Source organism: Anopheles darlingi, chromosome 3 (assembly GCF_943734745.1).
Source record: "Anopheles darlingi chromosome 3, idAnoDarlMG_H_01, whole genome shotgun sequence".
Taxonomy (NCBI): Eukaryota; Metazoa; Arthropoda; class Insecta; order Diptera; family Culicidae; genus Anopheles; species Anopheles darlingi.
Genome location: NC_064875.1, coordinates 59,372,322 through 59,393,865, shown reverse-complemented (window position 1 = coordinate 59,393,865; position 21,544 = coordinate 59,372,322). Strand labels below are relative to the sequence as shown.

General features: G+C 48.9%; 1 protein-coding gene across 3 annotated transcripts in view; it reads right to left on the bottom strand.

The window, feature by feature from the left end:
- LOC125956665 (putative uncharacterized protein DDB_G0268364) overlaps positions 1 to 16,534 on the bottom strand; it is a 45,596-nt gene extending 29,062 nt beyond the window's left edge. For all 3 annotated transcript variants that reach the window (XM_049688744.1, XM_049688746.1, XM_049688745.1), the window contains exon 1: positions 15,806 to 16,534. In XM_049688744.1, coding sequence (XP_049544701.1) covers positions 15,806 to 15,884 — 79 coding nt within the window. In that variant the 5' untranslated portion in view covers positions 15,885 to 16,534. The remainder of the gene's footprint in view (positions 1 to 15,805) is intronic.
- Between the last annotated feature and the right edge of the window lie 5,010 nt (positions 16,535 to 21,544).

The window sequence follows — 21,544 nt, the reverse complement described above, 5'->3', positions numbered from 1 at the left end:
AGCACGCTAATCGTGACCAGAAAGCTGTTTGTTTCCCGAAGTTCAGGACCAAATCATGTTTTGCGTGCCATAGCACGGCTTGCTTAATTATGCGTCCACCATCCTTATGGGCCAACCGATATGTAAATCATCGCCATCCACCTTTCACGCCACCACTGGTCCGGAGTGGCGTAGTTTGTGTGCTGTGGTAGCAGCGTAAGGAAATGATGGTCATTACTACCAATTAGGACGGAGCCCAGGGATGCTTGCCGGCCCGGAGTGTGCCACAGGTGGCCTCGGTTAACTACTGGGAGGTTAGTAATAACTTCATGCTTCCTCGCTGCCGGCCGGAAAATTAGTTTATGGTCAGTCGTTTCTCATTCATCCATTTGTGTTGCTCCACGCATTTCTCCCAAAAAGGGTAGCTCCCCATCGTCCGAACGAAGTACAATCCATCAATCTTCGTCGTGTTCGTGATTTTAATGTGCCTTTTCGTTGCCCACGTGAAGGTGGTTCGAAACGGTAGCACAGTTACGAACGCTTAACACGAATGACATGGATATAGTGTGTTAGATAGAGGGATAAGCATGATAGTTACACGATGGTTCATTCGCAATTTTATCGCCAGCCAGCAATCTCTTGTTGGCAGAGCACAAGCAGGTGTGAGCATAAGTCTTGGTTGCTTTCATTCAGGAATGGTTCCATGTGAGCCGTATGCTGGTGCCCATCCATTTGACGCAGCCATTGCCATTTTGTTTCAAACACACATAACCTGAGCTCATCCGAAATTAGTATTTTTGTGCTTTGCTGCGCAGTGATCAGGCTTAGCATTCATGATAGATATTTGATTTTTCTATGACACTATGTGTGGTGAGACCAGTACAGACTTTAATGAATTTGAGCATTGTATTGTTGGACGAAAAATTGTAAAAGACCCAGAAAAGGTTCTGCAAAAATGACAAAAATGTGGAGAAAACAATGGGCAAACATTAGGAATAGAAAAGAAAAATCCATAAGCATACATATTTGCAAAAAAACAGACAAAGTTTTGAGCTACAGTATCATCATTTACCATTCCAAACTGCTAATAACCTCTGGTTCGTCTTTTTGGCGACCCCAGGCGTAGCAGACACTAGAAGATGGTATCGCAAATCACGGCGATCAACATAAAAAAGACGAACCCACAACATTGGAACATGTTATCAAAGCCGAGAACAACACAGACAAAAACAAAACAAAAAATGTTAAACCATCCGTAGTTGTCTGCCGGGTGGGGGTCCAATCGATTGCCGGAATTGTAGCAAAATGTTCTGACGAATCGTATGCACACACGCACGCATGCACGCACGTATAGGATTTGCAGGATGAGCGGCCGCGTGCTAGAACAGTGCGACAAGTTGTCAATATTTTCCAAATCCAACCCACCCTATTGGTTGCACACCGTTGAACAAATTGAGCCCCGAAAATGTGCTCACCGGTGTCCGGTGTTTATCGTATTCAGGTATCAGTATCACTACACTACACAACTTCGAATGTGGACACCACCTTTCGCCGAAGGAATGGGGCCCAGTTTGCCGCCGGCCGCTTTTCAAGCGTATCGCTCTCTATGGCACCACTTTTAGGGTTTCGTTTGTTTGCTCGATTGAATTGCTGAGAAACGTGGCCAGCGAGCAAGTTGCTATGCTTGTGCGTGCTTTAATCTGACCTGCCGCTTGTATCGAACAGATCGATATTGAAGGATTTAAAGCTGTGGCAAGCATGGCATTCCCGTCCCTCTGCAGCAGCAGCAGCAGCAAACGGCAATCGCATAAAATCAATTCAGATCGTGAGGATTCGTGTTCATTATTGATCAGCATCAGTGCAGAGAGCATGCATGCAGCTCCGACTGACTTATTATCTTTTCCAGGGAAAAGTTCCTACTTCAGCACAGTGCCAGTGGTGGTTTGCTTGCTTGCTTGCTGGAGTTCACTTGGTTAAGGCTCATCGAGAACCTCAGTTCCGCGGAATTTGAAATCGGAATGCGCTCGAGAGAGCGAGAGAAAGAGAGTGAGAAGCTCGATAGGATTGGGGCTAACACATTTATCATGCTTCGCCCCAGCATAGGGCTTGGAATTTCGTGGAAAGTGGATTTCACCAAGTCCCATTAGCACCAGTAGCAGCAGCAGCAGCACCATTCGGCAAACCGACCGATGGACCGATACATCCTGGTCCTGTTCCGCCTCGGTTGCACACCGGTCGTGGACAATGTGTAGAATCGATTTTAAAGCATAGCATAGTGGTTGCACCACCGGTCGACAAACGAAAGACGTTGTGGACAAACCAGGACGATACTGCTACCAGGCCGATTGTCCGGAATGCCAGACCAAGCGCACGAGAGTGATGCAGAACGGAAACGTGACCATCGGGTGCGTGCGTGTCAGTGCACATCGGGGGCCATTCGTGGGCGACAGAGACGCTGATGTAATCCAACACCATTGCGGCAATTTGTCGTCAGTCTGGTGGTGTGCTTGCCGACGACGTGCGGTCACTTATGGAAGGTATGGCCCGTCTGAGGGTACTTCAAGTGAATGCCACGTATGTGTTTGCATCGGATACTTCCGGCTGGATATTACACGCATTCTTAACCCGCATGCGACAGCACTCGACATTGCTTCTCGTCCCTCCGGTTTTAATGACACTTACGAGAAGAGATAGGAGAGAGCGAGATGGAAGCATTAGAGTTCAATAATGTTCCCTTTTTTTACTTTTCCAAATACTCTTCCTCATTCGTCGAATGCGAATGCGATACCGGAACATCCACCGGACGGCGCTGTACATCCGGACCTACCGAGACATACCTAGCGTAGCGCAATAGTCGTAGAGTCGACCAACCAAGAGACCGGAAGAGGAGCAAGGACCAGGGGCACTCTTCTTGAAGACTCGACTCGACACACGGGTCGTGCTAAAGTAGGTGGCGCGTCAAAGAGTTCGTGTCGTCTAGGACGTGCTCCCGGATGATACCGGGCCAGGATGCTTGAATCGCACTCCCGGGCGCACACTAGTAGCGCAACGCCGCGGTGCGGTGCGCGCCGTTGAAATGATAGCGGACGACCATCATCGTCAAGCATAAAATGGACTCCTCGTGTGGTTCTTGGACCTTTTTTGCCGAAGACTCTTGTAGCACCCATCACTAGCACCAACACACATGCACACACACACGTACACACATGCATACATTCAAGGAATATATTATAATAATGTTTCCGGGAGCCTTCTATACTTCAGGTTCCTTGCCCGTGTTAACAATAGAAAGGTAGCGGCTTTTCTACGGATCCCACCATCCAACGGTTTCCAATGGGTTCAACTTTTCTCTTTTTATTCCATCTAAGTATTCACAGCTTCGAGCACCGGAAGTGCATGCAAGAAGAGCTGGGTTATGGGTTGGCGGTTGGTGGAGGCTTTAATCTAGCGCACTACCGAGAACCATAATACGCGGCGGCGAACCGACCGATAAGCTCAGAACCTTCCCGGGCGCGTTTCTCAGAAAATCCACGCCAGAAAAGCGCTTCCACGGCAGAGCGTCTTATTGAAAGCGCAGACATAGACAGACAGTGCGAGAGAGGTCGGTCACGCGGCGGCATATCCGTCAGTCCCGTCGATTAGCCGGCACTGAAGCTGATGCACCGCTGACTTACTGTAAGCGGTGACATGAGGTACCATCAGCAAATCCTCCGCTGAAAGCTCCAGAAGCCCATAACCTATAGAGTGTGAGCAGCTAATAGAGGTTAGTACGCCGCGTTCATCGGCTGTGACCTTCATCTCTTCTCCATCCACTCTACTCCGGGGAGGCTTTTTTATGACCATGGCATTGTGTGCTGGATGGAGGTGAACGGAAGGAACTGCTGCTGAAGGACGAGTTTTAATCAAAAACCATAATCGTTTCTCGTTTTCTGTCCCCAAACCATCCACCCATCGACCATCGACAAATCCTCTATGGTGGCACTGGCCACCATAATTTGATGCCAACGCTGTGCTTTCCAGTTAATGGCTCAATTAGTGTGCTGATTAGTGTCCTGTGTGTAGTGTGAGTGTGTGTGTGCGTGTAAGCTGCCTTTAGGACCTAAAAAGGGTCCCTATTGAGCTGAATGGAATGTGGCTAAGCGCTTTTTATTTGTCTGCCCTCTAGTTCTGCTGTGAATGTTCAGATCCCAAACGGGGTAATATACTCCACCATTTCAGTAACATACCGCTGGAATACCGTACTACAATGTCTCCAGGGCCCAACGACGAGAAGACCCCGAGCGCAAAAGGGATATTTTACGTCTCGTTGGATCCTTTTTTCTTCCATTTTTTGGGAGGGCCACAGTCTGAGTTGCCAAACGATCACGATACGGAGATTCGTTTGGGTTAAAAATAACAACTTTTTAATGGTTCCAGTTTCATCGGGTGTACGCTGCTCGATGGTCAATGGAACCGCCGTGGAAGGTTACTTTGGAGTGCATAATTTGGCCCGATGTATCCAGCACCTACCGTCTAAGAACGACTTAAAGACCATTTCCAACGAGCACGATCCGTGATATCAGGATGATGCCGCTTGTTTGCATAACAATGAGCCTAGCGGAGTGAACTGCGCTACATTCTGACGTGGCACCACCTGGAAGTGCCAACGATCCCGAGTGCCGTGAGCGATTCCTAAATGTCACCGGAATTTAATGAATTTCGGTTCACCAAACGCGTTCGGTGTTCAATGTCCCAGGACGTTGTTCCTCGCCCCGGGGATCACCATTACGTAGGCCTCCAATTACGTCAAATATCGTCGACAGGACAGGACAGGTTTCCCAGCAAAGGGAGCCAAGGGAGCACGCTTCACCCTCCAACCGTGGTGTGTACTATAATTAGAAAACATGTAAAATAATTTTATTACATGACAGCGAAGCGAAAATTAATGCAATCAGGCCCCACGGCTCAGGCCTGACCGGGGTGATGATGCTATACCGTACGAACGTTGCCAGCGGCCGTAGCAGTCCGACGGTTCCACTGATTATGTCGACCTTGCTGGTCGGCTGTCGGTACGCTACGACGACGACGACGACGACGTCGCTGCCACCGTCGCCACCGCACCGCTCATTATGCTGACCGGGCTGGTACGCCAGGATGTCAGGAAGAAGTTTTGCAAGAAACGGTCCGAGACCGTTACAAGGTATCTTGTGTTTTACGTTCGCCGGTGGCCCGGGGACTATCGTCATCGTCAACGCGAAACGTCCATTCCACGGGCTCCGGTCACTATACGGTACAACTCGGCGGCCTGACTCGGCAGACGGTCGGCAGAGCGAATCGCTACCGTCTTCGGAAAGTCTTTGAGTTCGAGAATAAATTTCCTGCGGTAACACGAAACTACGATGAGTGCCGGCATGGTAAGTTCGCCAAACTCTCGTCGTTTGCTCGTGGCTGCAAGTCTGACTTGACTTGTTGGTGGAAAGGAAAAAGATGAAATTTTTCTACATGCTCCAGAAACCATTTTATTGCGTCCGGCCATTCTCTTAGAACACGATTTTGTTTGGCATCTTATCCTCTACAGCAATAACTACAGGATGCCACCATGCTATAACAATCAGCGTAATAGCCTCTAGAAGGAAGGACGACTAAACGTCCCTGGGATCGGCACGATGGTGGCGAAGAAGTGAACCCCGAAATGACCCATTAAAGGCTTGTTATCACGTCGCCTTTTGGTTGTCCTAACCACGAACACACACACACACGCCACGAACATCGAGTAGTGTCGCGCCTTTTCAACACAAATTGCACCCAACCATGCTCTGTTTCGGTGCGGCCCCCAGGCCGATGAAGGCTACCTGACCACAATTCCAAGGCTCCTGTCTCCTGGCGAAATCTGGCGCGTTGGGTGATTGAGTTCCCCAGCTTTACGGCTTAATTTTGGGACAACATGCCGTCGCCACCAGTGACTTCAAACAGCTTAACGATTGTTTGTCGTACGATCAGATTAGTTTGCAGCCGATAGCCGATGTCACCTTCGGAGGGGAGAGAAGAAGAATACCGTAAAGTAACGACAGAATGGCGAAAGTGATTCAAAGTGATTTGGAATCACACTTTTCTCCAACCAAAAAGCTTTGATCCTTCAATAAAAATAAAAAAAAGCAGCGAAAAACGAATGTATCTAGGAGGCGACGTCTAGCTGTCAAACAGATATTAGAAATCCCTGACAGAGTGTACGGCAGTAGTAACCTTTGCCGAGCAATACGACAACCGCCCTAACCTATCTTTTCCGTACACTTGTGCTGTTGCTGGAAAGCTACTTACAGTCTCACTTACTGCACGGTTCCCTTGGTGCGATAACGTTACGTGATAAAACCCACGACAAGACCTTTGCTTTCCGATTTTGATGGATGCCTCCAACCAACGAATGGCAGCTGCGATCCCCGATGACACGCTCCCCGATTCCCCAAGCCCCAAGCATCGACGACGTCCCTGTATCGATCGTGGCTTGTTTTCATCGTATGTTTAGATTTTGAATTGGATATTTTCTCAATCCCTTTTCGCTGGCGCAACCACTGGGAACACACATCATCAAAGCCTAAACCTTGACTAGGTCCCGTTACTACCGTGCCTTTCCTTGGCAACGCGCCTGCTGGGCTGTGTGTATGTGGCGCCGTTACGGAGCAATTTTCTGCTTCTTCGATGAAGCAAATAAATTAAATTTAAGTCGATCACATAAAATCCGATGTCTCGCAAGGATGTGCGTGCGTGTGTGTGCGCGCGTGTGTGTGCGACAGGTCCACAGGATTGAGAATACCGAAAACGATGGGACCGATAAGCCACCATTACATCATCTTCGAGGCCATAAAATGGCGATCGGTTTCCCCCTCGTGCGTGCTCGCATCGATGACTAATGACAGCGACGTACGGTGTGATTGGTTTCCCGGGACCGTGGGAGGTTTGGAAGTGAACAGTGCGCGTGTCTTTGTGTGCGCGAAATACACACGGTTGAAAGGAGTTAGAATGATGTTTTTTAAAACATGTGGGTGCGAGATACCACACATGACGACATGACAGCATATCAAGCGGATATCGATTATCAGACATCAGTCCCGGTTATATCCTCTCTCGGGTCTGTGAACCCTGGATAGGGTGCTCCTTATAATTAAACATAAATGTATTCCATTTACGAGGCTTATATGCTCAACTTATCCGATCTAGTACGCTTCCCGTGCATACCGACAACACATACAGATTCATCCATCCATCCTTCGATTGGATAGGACCTTTAAAATGACTTTAAGCGGTTTCCTCATTACCTATTATATGGTCCGACGACCAAACCGCAGGTAGAAGGCAACAAGGCAACCAGGATAGGCCTTTTTGCTGTCCAAAGCCTACATCCGAGGGTCCAGCCATGTGAAGGCTCGTCCGTTCACCGTATCCGCTGATGATGGTCGAGGTACTGGTGTGTGTGTCTGTCTGTGTGCAAGCGCGCGCTCAATAAGGTAAGCACACTCGAGCGGAAAACAGGGCTACAGAGGGAATATACAACGAAAAACCTCCTGGCAGCTGGCGAACGGCAAAACGAACGGTGCGCCGTTCGAGGTGTACCGCGTACCGTTCCCTCGTACGATAGGGCGGAGGTTGGGAAAACAGGAAGAAAATTAAGTGCCACATCCTTTACCATCAAACCGACCACCACCGTACGCCATCATCTCGGTGCGATTGGCTGACGCGGAAAGCGGCGGAGAAAAGCGAGCATGAGCGTGGGGTGCGTGCGACGTGAAGGTACGTAAAAAGGATATGAAAATGTTAATGGATTTCCGCTAGTTGACGCCAGGCGTCTTTATCATTCTCGCATTCGACGCCCGCTTGCGCTCTGCTGCTGATGAATCCTTCCTTCCCAGTTGTGCGATTGTGCGTTCGTTTGCAACGAAAAGGGGCAATCGGTTGGATGATTTCACTTTGTGCTTTTTTAGTTTTTTTCCACCAGGTTTTTTCGCTAACCTTCTCTTCAAACGACACACCGAGCGGCGGGTGCGCGGGTGGCGGGTTTTGATTTCAATTCGTCACACCATTTTGCGCCACCCACTCGGCACCACTCGGCGAATGTCTCGTACGCAATTCCAAGGTCTGTTGAATGCGAAAGACATCCCCCCACCCCTCGAGGGCCGGGTGTCAGGTAGAAGGGCAAAGATGATGAGCTCCCCTGCGCGCACGCTGAAGACACGACCACCGACCGGCGACTGGCGTATTTCAACGATGCTTTTTAGGCAACGCGGCACGACAGCGGGAGCATCAGAAATCATCGACGCTCTACGAGGCCATCGGTCGGCGGCGGTGGTGGTGGTGGTGGTGGTGTGGCCCACGTTAACGTAAACAAACGATAATTAGGACAGTGCGCAGAAGATTCGATACTCATTTCGCTACAACCATCACACATACACTCGCGTGTGCTGTTGGAGTACTGCTGCTGCTGGTGGTGTCGGGGAAATATACATTTTGACACTTTGTTTAGCTTCACCCCATGGAAGGGAGGCCATGCAATCGACCTCGATGGTCCTCTAGATGAGGTAAAGATTGGAATTGATCTGTTTTGCGTTCGATCGTAGCGCCCTGTCTATTGTATCTCTTCGTTCGAGGAAGCGATGGTGCGGCAGACGACGATTAGGCGCCACTTTTGCACCCTTGAACTGTGATGACGACAGCGAGATTGGCTGCAGGCAGCAACATGTGCACAATGGAGGCGCATGGTACCTGATCATTTTTTTTGTTTTTTTTTTGGTTTGCTTTCAAACTTAATAACTGGTTTTAAATGTCATCGCGAAAAATGCGAATGAATTTTTGCCTTTGATTTGCTGGAACAGTAAATTACGTGTTCCAGGCGACTACGATATGTAGCGTAGCTCAAGTTGTACTTTCATACAACGGTTCTACTGCTTCTAGTGCGGCACCGCAGCGCAAGCAATGATATAGGGCTGAAGAAGGAAGTGATTTGCTGGGCCTTATTTAGTTGCTTATTTCGTTTCGCTTGCGTCCCACATGATGGACCGCAGGGAAGAAGAAATGCCCCGCTTTGCGTGTTCTGTCCTGCAGACACCAATGTGGCGCCACGTCCCCGTCGGGAGTATGTTTCATTACGATTTGCATGGTGGCAAACATCAATCAGCCGCCGGACTGGCAGTGACGCAACACGGCTATCAAGCTGGTTAGTGAAGCCGGTCAACCGGTATGAGCATTCGAAGAAACAACATTCATTCTAGTCATGCGCAAGAAGCATTCCGATTCTCGTCTGATCCAGGCACACACACACATACGTACAGCTATTACGAAAACCACAAGGATAAGCAGATACTCTTCTCGTTAATAAACATCCGGATGGGTATATCCTGCTATCGTGGCCATACACATCGACTGGAGCACATGAGCATGAAAATGGGCAGCTTATCGGAGAAGCATAACTGCCTGCAAAGACTGGCAGCGGCCAGGGGGGTGCAGGGGGTGCTAAATATAGCTCATTGCTCGTTATGCTCATTTGCTCGATGCCTGCTATAGCATTCATGTGCCAAGGTTTTCGGGAGAATCCACAAGAAGCGGATCTGCGGAATCCGGAATTCCACAGTGTCTACCAAGTTCCGACTGCGAGAAAGATGGTTGCAATATCATATGCCTAGAAAAACTTTATCTAGTTCGAACGAATTCGAGCATTATAACAATTGTCTGCAGCCAATATTGCGAAAAAAATGGCAAATAGATGCAACCTCTTGGCACCTCCTGAAGTCGAAAGAACGTCGGAAACAAACTAATAACAACTTGCTCACCGCACAAAACCATTCCCAGAAGTTAGTGTGAACCACCACAAACACCCTTCCTAATTAACGACAAATTCAGCGAGAATCCATCAATACGTGTTGGCGCCCCCACACAGTACAGGCAGAGGACGGACCGGGGCCAGGGTGCGATCCGATGAGAGACAAAATCGATCTCACCGACCCAGAGACGAAGGGCGGGGGTTCGCTTTCGCGAGAAGAAGAAGGGGATTCGCTTCGTGGTGCAGAAAACTTTTGCAAAAACCGAGCACCATCGCGGGTGGGAAAAATCGATTCCCCCGAACCTTCTCCTCTGCGACGGTCCCAACAACTTTGTAGCGATAAAAGCTGTCCCCAGCTATAGCAGCAGCACCATCGACCATCCCTCGGCACACCGGGAACGGGGGGGAGTGATGTTTTAATTTCTTTATGTCATTGTTCAGCAGCTGGACTGTTTCGTGGTTGGTAGAAGAAGAAGAAGCAGGTGCACCATACTACACCACCTCTCCCCACCCTGCTGCTGCTCCAGATTCTGCTTCATCTCGCAGCATAATTTATCGTCAGTTTTGTGCGGAATTTTATGACACAAGTTTTGCTGCCTCACCAGACCAACAGCAGCAGCCAACACCACGGGATGCAGCGCATACTCACTGATTGTTGAGAGAGAGAGAGAGAGAGAAAGAAAGTTCGTTTATGTTTGTCGCGGCCATGTTTGGTTGAAGAATTACTGAAATACGATTGTGCACCGTGGCGTGCCGTGGCTCCACCCCGTGGAGAAAAGGGGTGGGAATGTAAAGTATCCGAAGCATTGTTACGTGATATTTGATTACTTCAGTGACAAAGTAGAGTCGGTGGAGGGAAGCGGAGGAGCCAACTTTTGTTTTTAATGTTGAAATCACTGTTTCCTTCGTGCTCCGATCCTTTTTCCCCCGATCCACGGTACGATCGGCCAGTCCTGTGACTGGCAAATGGAGATAAATGCTTTCTGCATCCCCCGACAAGGACACCCGGACCGTGGCTACCAACCTTTTACCAGCGCGCGCCCGATGTCCTGATGGATGTCTAAAAATAACTTTCCGATAGTTTTATGGCGCGGCACCAACCAGACCCCGGGCCGGGCCGGACTCGGAGCGAGCACACATTTGCGCCACGGGGATGGATAATTTCATTTCTCTTCTTTCCGTGCCAGTGACCACCATCACCGCGTTCCAGGATGAGGAGAAGCCGGAGGAGGTAAAAGCCGGTGTGATGAGACGCCGTACGGCTCACGGTTTGACCTTTCGCAAACAGCAGCAAGGACTGCGGGGAGCAGGTCGGAGAATTCGGAACCCGGAAGAACGCTGCGGACGGGTTGGACCGCACTTTTGTCTTGCGAGTTCGCTGTTGCTGACGTCAGAGCCCCGGATGATTGGCAGACAGATAGAGCGAGGGAGCGAGGGAGAGTGAGAGGTGTTGGTGAGCTTTCGGACATTGCAGGACTCGACCACTTCAACCAGAAGTCCATAAGGTTCCGGTTCTTCTGCTTGCATTGCAAAAAGAGCATTCAAGCTTTCAACAGTATGTTAGGGTTTTGATTAAAGGTTGTTTAAAGGAGCTTTTATCGTCCTGCATTTTGCACTTTTGGGGCTCACAAGACACGATGGCTAATGGCTGAATTATTGAGCATATGGAATCCACTGCCTCTGGTCTTTGGCCACTCCGGCGGTAGAACAGTATTACAATCAAAAGGAACGGGTCTGTTAGAAGTCGCATCCCAGAAGACAATCGTCTTCTCGTCCTACGGTATTGGCTACTCTCGCAAGGATCTCGTTTCAACTTTCAGCTCGCAAGGGAGTGACAAAGGGATGGACCAATTCCGGTGTGATGGTGTCATGAATTTCTAAAACGATCGGATGCGATAACAGAACACCAGTCCAGCGCATGATTATGCTGATGAGTGATGGGGTGCCAGATGGGATGCGTGTCTTGAAATCGACCTCGACGTGTAGTAGTTCAACAACCCAAACGCAGAAGCAAAAGGGAGGGTTGGAACGGGAACGGGGTATGTTGATGATTTATGCAGATGCAGATAGAGTCAGGCGCGGTCGCTATGCGTGTTTTGATAAGCGAAAAGCTTCAGCAGTACGATGGTGTTAGGGTCACCGTTAAGGACTATAGAAGGGACCAGGCGCCACCATGCTACTAGTGCGTTCCTATTCCCTATTCACTTGCACGTCTGCCGGATGACCAGACATCTCTATCTCTCTTTGATCTCTCCCCAGAAGCCATTGACCTTAAACAAGCATCAGATAACCTGCGACAACCTTAAATCGGACGGACATTAATCCACCGAAGGAATCGTAACGGAATGAGATGCTTGTTGTTCTGCACGCCTTGGTGTGATTGGCCTCACCCATCTTGCTTTACTGGATGGCACATTAACCAGGGACGAGGTTTCGAAAACGTTAAATTGAATAATGACATCCACCGTTGATACTGATCCGCCGTTGGAAACAACGAGCATCAATATTAATTGAATTCCTTTCTAAGTCTGTGGAGCGAGCGACAATGAGCACTTAAATCAGAACAACATTAACCAAAAACTAGCGCGAGTGCGAGACGAATGGCGCACGCTCAACGGTTCGCTCGAACTCAACATCAAAATCAATCCTTTCACAGTTGTCCTGTTTACTGGATTTTTCGTAGCGTTCTCCATTTTTTTTTCTTGCCAGGTCATGGTCCCTCCCTCTTGCACGCTGCCTTGGACACTGATTTATGAGGATTTCCGTTGATTTATGGTTTCCTCCTGCACGATTGCACGAGCGAACCAAGCCGTGAGACCGTGGACCGTATGGTGACAGCCAGCCTCCAGCATAGCCACAAGCCGTTGTCGTCGTTGCACGCAATTCCCGAAGCGATGTAATGTGGGATGCGATGCTTCTTCTGGAGGAAAGAAGAAAAAAAAGGCAGGGCTCCGGAATGAACTCCGTCAAGGCTCTGCCCCGTTGAACTCAATCGAATTTTCCTTCTCCTCAGAGGAGGAGATGGAAAATTAAATCACTCCCTGGCAAGGACATCTCTTGCTCAACATTTGCACAACATGCTGGCATGGAAGGACCGTGGCCGGGTGGCCAGTTGCCAGGTTCGATAAATGCAAACAACCAATCTGCTCAAGATGCGGTGTCGGTGGAGCTCGAGGAGCAACAGGTCCACAGGTTCCATTTTCGTTACGCGACGGGACGAAGGACAGATCGATACGATACTCGTGGCTGTGCTGGCTGGCTGTATCGCCGTAATTGTTGCTGCGGTCCAGCGGGGTTCAAACAAGCTACAACGACTTTCAAAAACCTCTTTAGCCTGGCACAGGTCGCGTTTGCTCGAGAGTTCATCAAGGCAGCTAAAGACAACAACAACAACAACAAAAAAACCTTCGAAAAATCCCGCAAAAGTTGGAGAAGTTTGTTGGAAACAGCCGGCACTCAGGGAAGAGAGCCAATACACAACCTGTAGCATTCCCAGGTACGTCGAAACCATGGTGCTACGAGCGGAACGACGGTCGAGTGTATCGATCGGAAAAGGGCCACCTGGGACCGACATTTATGTCCGGTCATTATACACTCCCGTACACTCGCCATCCCCCCTCATCCTTGGGTTTCTTCGTCTTCGGTACCTGAAGTCAGTCGCCATTACCAACAACCACAACACGGCAATGCGGCGAGACACACTCTGCCCCGATCAATAAAGCAATTTACACACAATTTGAGGCCGGGCTCCACGCTTCCCCGGGAGTGTCCCTTGAGATGGTATTTTTGGGACTGACCTCCGCGGTGATGGTGATGGTGTACCACCGGCCCGGTTATTGATGGTTCCGGTAAACTTCATTATTCTCGTTTGTTCCTAAGGTGGCGGGAAGATTTCACGGCAATACCAACTCATCCGAACCCGCCACTTGATGGAAGTTCCTGAAATTCCAAAATGACCTCAAAAGGCAAAGCCAGCAATACAGTAAGTGCCACGTGCGTACGCCAGCGATCTCGGGAAGGCCATTATCAAATAGAGGATATTATAATGAATACACAGTACAGGGCAATAAATCGAGAGGCGTTAAAACATCGGTTTTTTAATGCCACTCCCGCACACGCAGTTCATACGTCCACGGTGGGTTTGGTGGTTGGTGGTTGCCCGGAAACACGTGTTTTAATTGAAAGTGATAGGTGTCAGTCAATTAAGGTTCAATTAAGCCGCAGATGGAAAAGCCTTAATCATCAGGCCATCCCTGAATTCCAACATGAACCGCGCTTCTCGCACTCACTCTCTCTCTCTCTCTCTCTCCCTTTTTCCAATCAAAAGTTGGAAGGTTACACTCTGTTCGGTAGCAATCATTTTGCAAAACATGATAAACCATCGATCATTGAGCACTTTACTGTGGCGGTTGTGGTGTTTCCAGCGGTAGAATATGCTAATTTTTACAGAGTGTAGCAATGGAATTATCTCTTTCTAAGCGATTCATTCAGCGATTCAGAAGAGAAGAAGAACCATCACTATGAACACTCGTCCACGAAATTAAAAAAATCCGTAGCATTGCTAGAACATCGCAAAAGTACTGTAAAACAAGTGCTTGAAATGTACAAGCTGGATGGTGGATCACAAATTTCAAACCAAACATTGGAATGGATTACGAAATAGTTTACTTCGGTTCAAAAGTAATATTGAAAAGTTAAGGATGATTTCAACCCCTCGTACCATGATGCTGACCGCTGTACTGTGTTATAAGTGCTATCGTCCAAGCAACCAACCTAAACCAGTGGTTCCTCCAACAGTAGTTAGTGGCCAGAACTTTCGAATTCGGAACCTTTACTTCCAGGTGGTACAGACGAATGGCGAAAATTCAACATAATCCCGAGAGTAGCAGCCTACACAGGGGTACTGTTTGAAGCAGGATTCTTTAGCAAATACAAATTGCTTTGCATAGATAAGTTCTCGAAAAAAAAACGCTTGATTTGGCTAGTGAACAGTTAGATGAAAACCACTTCGCGCTTTATGATATACTTGCGAAGTGTACATATGTTTTGCAATAATTCGCATCAATTGTTTAGTAGTTGGTGATGTGTTTGAACAACCATAGAAAGGCTTTGCAACTTTCTACAAACACACATTTTATCTTTCAAGTAACAGATTTAAGATGAACAAACTTAACAATGAAACAAAAATTCAACAAATTCGATGAAATCCTTTAAAGGCTACCTAACGATTGATATGTAGATGGAGTATTGTTTTGCATGTTTTGAAGTGGGTCAAGACTTTTAAAACATAACTTTTGCAACAATCGCGTTCGACTCTTAAGTTTTGTTACATTATTCTCAAAGGTTTCTTTCACTTCGCGGGAGAAGTGACTCTTGAAGAAGTGGAATTCCTTCGGAATAGTATTAAACTATCTCTATTTTTACCTATTTTTTATGTAATCTAAGCCTTAGATCATAACCTTTGCGAAATGGTATGTCAGGTAATAAGCTACTAGCCTGCAACGGCCAATCGATGCATTGCAAATTCACCCCGTTAGATCATCTAAAGAATTTCCGTCCGATCCTTTCGGCAGGCTGTTTGTTTCTTTTGATGTCCACCCTCACGTTCTCTACCATTCCACCATTTCACTATTCCCATGATCCCGCCGCCGGGTACGGACGAGTGCCTAAATAAACGGTTGGAAATAGATGATGACCCCCCCCTCCAGGATATGAATTCGATAGTGCAGCGGACCGATTCAACTGCCGATACCGATTTCACACTTCGTTGAAAATGATGAAACGCGAACAGGAAAAACACATTCCGCGCCACTTGAAAGGTTTTCTTGTTTCCCTGCGCTACCGATAAGGATGTGCACCGCAGTGAGTGAGCTTTGGCCTTGTGACCAAGATGTTGTAAGATGAAAGATTGAAATACCTGCCCTTCCCGTAACGGAATCGGAAGGGAAACGGACCACCTTTTTACCACCGAAATGAAAGAAAAAAGGAGAAGAAAGAAAGGAAAAAAAATCGCCAACGGGCGTTCGCTACGCTACTTACTATGGCCGCTCTTTTTGCCGTTCGATTTGCTTTTGTTTTTCCTCGGATAAAGATGGATCTTGCTCTGTCCGCATCCCATCCTGGCTGCGGCTGGTGGCACTGCTAGTGGTCGGCTCGGCTTACACTACACTTCTTCCTCCTCTGCAACCTTTTTCTTCTCGTATAATCACAAACAAACAAACAACTAAACACGCCCGAACACACACACTCACACGCACTGTTGCCTCTTCAATGGGTGCACTTGCAACGAAAGCCCCCCGGGGGACCTAGCAAGGGATGGACCGTGTTTCCGTCGCTGCCGTCGGCGCCACCGTCACCGTATGATCCATCGGGTGCTCCCCCCTTGCTGGGTGGGGCTTCATTCACCGGTAACACTTCCGGTACCACTCCCAGACACCGCCCACCGAGTTTTGCACGCCTTACACACCGCACGTGTTACGAAGACGAAGCCATACCGCACACCAAAAGCGATCTTCTGACTCTTGCTAGACACACATCACACACCATAATACCTATCCCCTCCCCCCGCCGGAGTGGGTGGAATCAATTGAACTTGTTACACTTCCTAGGCACACGATCATACGATGCTGTTTACATTTTCGGCTCGAATTGGCCGCCAATCATTTCATACCATCTGTGATGCTGTGTGATGGTGAGCGCGCCACCGACGTCTACCACCTTTTGGCACCTTTTATTGGTCACTTGATCATTCTTACAATCACTTCTTCATGTGCTGTAAAAAAAGGAATAAAAAGCTTATTAATAAATGTAGAGCAATAAAAACGCTTATCAGTAAACGCTTCGGTATAAAATGGTTACAGAAAAAGCTTAAATAATGTTGAAAAAAAAAAACCCTAAAGTGGCACCGAACACAGCGAATCTGTTTTTCTGGCCAACGAGATCGATGAACGGAGGTGACGCGTGGCCGGCGACAACGGAATGAGTAATAGAGACGCTCACGCCTGCCAATGTCCGGCATAAGCAAATTAATTAATCATTCCGGTGTTCCGCTTATTCAAATTGAATTCACTGGGCGTCCACAGCCGCCGGCCAGCCACGGTGCCAGGCCCCAGGCCCCAGGCCTCAGGCAGGCCCCACCGTGGCAGTGATTGATGGAAGGAGAACGCATTAATTGCATTGCGTAGCAGGCTGTCGATGCGATACGATGCGAGGCGTTGCGATGTAGTTGTTATGCGGCGTGTTGCCATGCGAGTAGAATGAGAATAAAAGTCTTTATTGTCCCGTTGCTCTGTCTCTCTCTCTCTCTCTTTCTCATGCTCTCTCACTTACGGCTGAATTATTGTGCAAAATGTTTAATTGTATTATGGACACACAAAGGGTCGCAAAGCGTGGAAGCGTCGATCCGATGGAGGCGCCTGGTGAGAGTTGGCGAAAAATGGATCCCCCCTCCCCCTCCTCCTGCCCTCAAATCCGCCGCCCCACTTCGGCATCTTGGTATTCATTTCACTTCCAGCTCGCTATTGTGCTTTCCCCGCTATAATATCGTACAACATTTCTCCAGATTAGCCACAATTGTAAGATGGCAGGCTAATGGATGAAAGGGCAGAAGCCCAATGACCCCCAAACACACACACACACACCCTGGTGCAGCTGAAGGGGGCACTCCGAAGTTGCGTATTAATAACCTTCGAGCTTCCGACGGGGTGGGGACAAGTGGTCGGTGGTGGGGTGTCGGTTGTTTGAAATTGGATCCATGATTTATCACCCTCGAGTGCTGAGTGCTTTCACCGCGCTAAAAGAAGAAAAGCCAAAGCTTTTCCCGGGACAGAAGTGTGCGTGTGCCGCTCGTGTACTGGTGGAAAATTGCTCCTCCCTCTGCCCGAGCGGACTTTGTTCCGAGTTTGGTTTTTGATTAAACCCCGAGCGGGCATGACGCAAGGCGGAAACCGGCCACCAAACAATGAAATGCTTTTGCGGAGAAGCGGAGACACAACACCGCGCCCGTATGCCAGACCTTATCAAGGAGTGTAACGAGAGAGAATGGAATAAGGATAAAGAGTACATGAGAATGGGATTTACGGAAGGCATTATCCCATTGTTGCTGTCGCAAAGATCGCGTTGGTTAAATTTCTGCGACCTATCCGGAGACCTGTTCTACGCAGAACCCAAACAACTCAGCTGCTCATCAGTTATCGATTAGTGCCGAGAACGTGGTGATGGTGTCAAGGGACCCCCTCTTCTCCGGTCCACTTGTTCTGCCTTCTGCTGCTCGAGCCTCGAGAGAGAGAGACAAAAGGCACGCGACGTCAAAGACGCTTGGCCAGCACAAATCTGGCAAACCGTCTGGCAGCATCTGGCGCACGCGAAGAGAGAAAGAAGCGAGGGGACGAGAAAAGGTCAACGAACGAGAGTGCCGGCAAAGACTTGGCGACCCGATGGAGTGGGCTCTTTCCAAACTATGTCGTGCGGTGGAGATGGAAAAGTCCAAAAAGATTCACTACATAAGAGACAGCAAAGAGGAAGAGAGAGAAAGAGAGAGAGAGAGAGAGAGAGAGAGAGAGAGGCACGAAGAAAGCGAGAGCGAAAGACCGTCCGACAAGCGAACATAAAGCGAGAATGTCGCGTCGCGTGGCACGTCCGGTACTCGATTTTCTCATGTAGAATGCTCGGGCAAATGCAAACATTCTTTGCATATTTATCACCGGATGGCAATGGAGTAGCAGCGACTAGTGACGTGCCATCCGCGGTGCGCATCCACGTTATCGTGCGGCCGTGGGACATTTCCACCGGTCACCCTCTTGGCCTTCCATCTTCGATTGTATGCTCGCGACGACGCGGAAAAGGACCAACATGAAAGGTCGAAATACCAAAAGGCCAACCCCTGGAACCCGCAATCACGATCCCAGGGAACGGATATGGGTGGTTTTTGGGTGGGGCGTGGCGGTCGTTCTTGTCTGCGAACAGCAGCAACGACCGCAACCGTCCGACGATGTGAATGCTAGCGTGTGGTTCTGATTGAGTGATGATTTGCTAGAAAGCGTGTTGTGTGACCATCAACTCGGCGTCGTTCGTAGTGAGGACTCTGCACGGTAAGCGCTGCTCAAAAGATTGGGGAAATGAAAGGCCCTTTTACGTTGTTTGAGTGTTAGATAGTAACTCCTAATAAAAAAAAAATAAAAAAGTGCATTCCTTAGAATTATTGACATGTATGGAGGACATAATGCTTCTAAAGATGATTGAAATGTTCCATATTCTACTGCATTCAAATTATTTCTCAGCTATTTGATATAAACTTTAGCGATTAGTGTTGAGCGATTTGATGATTTGCACTCCAAATCCGATCCGTAAACGTGGAACATTCTGCCATCATCCAAGTAGCTCTGGGATTTTTGGTGGTGCGAAGCATTGTCGTCTTTTATTTTTCCATTCTTCGTTTATGTTTACATGAAGCGCTGCCATGGCGTAGGCCATTTACTGTTATGAATGTTTTGTGTCAATATTCGATGCAACGCCGATGTATTGATGCGTTTTCCGACGAATGGTTGAAAATGATCCAATTTGCTCTCAACGCTGACTATTTGGGGGGACGAGAATCCATTTTAATGTCACAAAAACCATGAATTATGCTTTGATTTTCAAATGATACGTATTAGAAACGATGCTCACAACTATTGCTTTCAAATATCAATAACTGTTGATGGAACATGCTACTAATAAATGACACATCGTATGCTTAATTACAGTGGACTAGATTAGACTTTTGCTTTCCTAATCCTGTTTGGAGCCACTATACCACCGGAGGGATATGGTTAGGTTTAGTGTCCCTGTCGCTGTCCTCAGCTACGCGGTTATAGCGCAAGTGTGCGTGTGTGCTGCTGGTTTTGGTTTTGGTTTTGCTATGCTTTTAGGCACTACTCGGTCGCCATTGTTGTGGCTTGCAGCCATCAATCTAAACATCAAACTCGGAGACCGACCCCCAGTCGAGAGAAAAAGACAGAGAGAGAGAGGAAGAGAGAGACAGTCGAGCCCGATAACAACCCCCGGTGGTACGGGCGGCAATCGATAAAATGGCATCGACGGAAGGCATTCGGAAATGATTCAGAACAAACCGCGTGCGCGCACCGCGACCTCGAACCACAGCCAACAACGGGTGTGGTGTGGCGGTGCTACCGTTGTCCACCATATCTTATCCGTCAAGCGGACAACCCAGCTGCCCCGGGGGCACCACATATGCTGGTGGCACACTCAACAACGCACCACACAGACGACGACGACGACGACGCTCGCGCACATCATCGTCGTGGTACCCATTGCGTCGTGCTAAATTTAGGTGCACTAGGTATAATTAGATTTGATGCCATCCGCTATGACACGGCATGGTGGTGGCCAACCACCTCCATCTAACCACCCCTCCTCCCGCCCTCCGGATAGTGTCGATGGTGGCGGCCTACTTTTCGCCTCGAACGGCAGAGTGTAGGTCAGGGATACGCTTCGGTTCTGTGGTCACTCGCTACCGGGCACTACATATACTGCGCCAAGCCAGGTGGCCAACACAATCATCAGCACAACACCAGTGACGAGATGTGCAGAAGGAAGGTCCTTCAGAATGGTCCTACGGGGTAAAACAAGAGGTGTTAAAGTCCAGTTGTTCATGTGAGCGTGTTTTTAGAGTAGATACTGACGGGGATATTCCATCATAGCTACGCGATGAGTAGCTAAGCGAGCGAAGCGCACACAAAGCAACACCCAACATGAGGCGAAATATGAGCAAATAGCCAGGCGAACGAACGGTGCACGATGGCGTAATGGCTAAAGTGGACCGATACAATGGATACATAGCAGAAGCGGACAAGAGCACTGACGGTGTTGCGCTGTTCTCCTAGAGCTCGATCGCTTTGCTCACCACCATCGTTCAATGGCCGTCTTCTCCACCCCATATCCCAGCATCAACCAACGGACAATGGGAATGAAAGGCAAAATGCAGAAGAAGAGCAGCAGCCCGGAACAGAGGGCGAAAACAAAATTGAATCGTAGACCGTCAATGGCCGCGAGGTGGCGGAATGAGAATGAGAAGACGAGATTGGGGCGATGGCCATTTGCGCGTCACATGTTGCTGCCGGCCCCTCCTTGGTGCCCCCCTGGACCGGGGAGTGGCCACGGCTGGAGCCATTCAGCTGCCTTTCAAACCTAGAGTGCTTCGATCCATATTCTGCTGACCTCGCTCTCGCGCTCCAGGCGTGCGAACATGAGCACCGGTACCGGGGGTGGTGCTTTCCGATAAATAATAAACATCCTTGAGTCTGATGACGCCCGCTGAAGGGTCCGCTTTCCCGGTCTCTCTCTCTCTCTCTACTCTCTTTTTCCCCCTCCGGTCTCTTGTGACCTCCCGGGAGACGCGTCTTTCGAGGGGGGAAGCTGCTGTAGTACTAAACGACACACAAGTGGCACCCGGGCGGGTGGCCCTCGCGTCTACGCTTGACCTTCAAGATTTACTTCCTTTGCTATTTCTGGAAACACTTCCAATGTGTCAGGATGTTTTGGATTACTGGCACCTTCCTGCGCGTCCTCCCCCAGCGCCCAGCGCGGAAGGACCAATTGCTGCAAAGCAATTACATTGTCGGTAGGGGAAAGGCACTACTTGGCTTGGCCCTTCCGGGAACGAGCGTCCGATTAGTCCAAGGCCAAGTGCCTTCAATTTTCGCTCTGATTAAGCCCCCTAGGGGGGGGATTCCAATTTTGGGTCCCGTTTTGATAAAGTGTTTGTCCAGTACAGCAGGC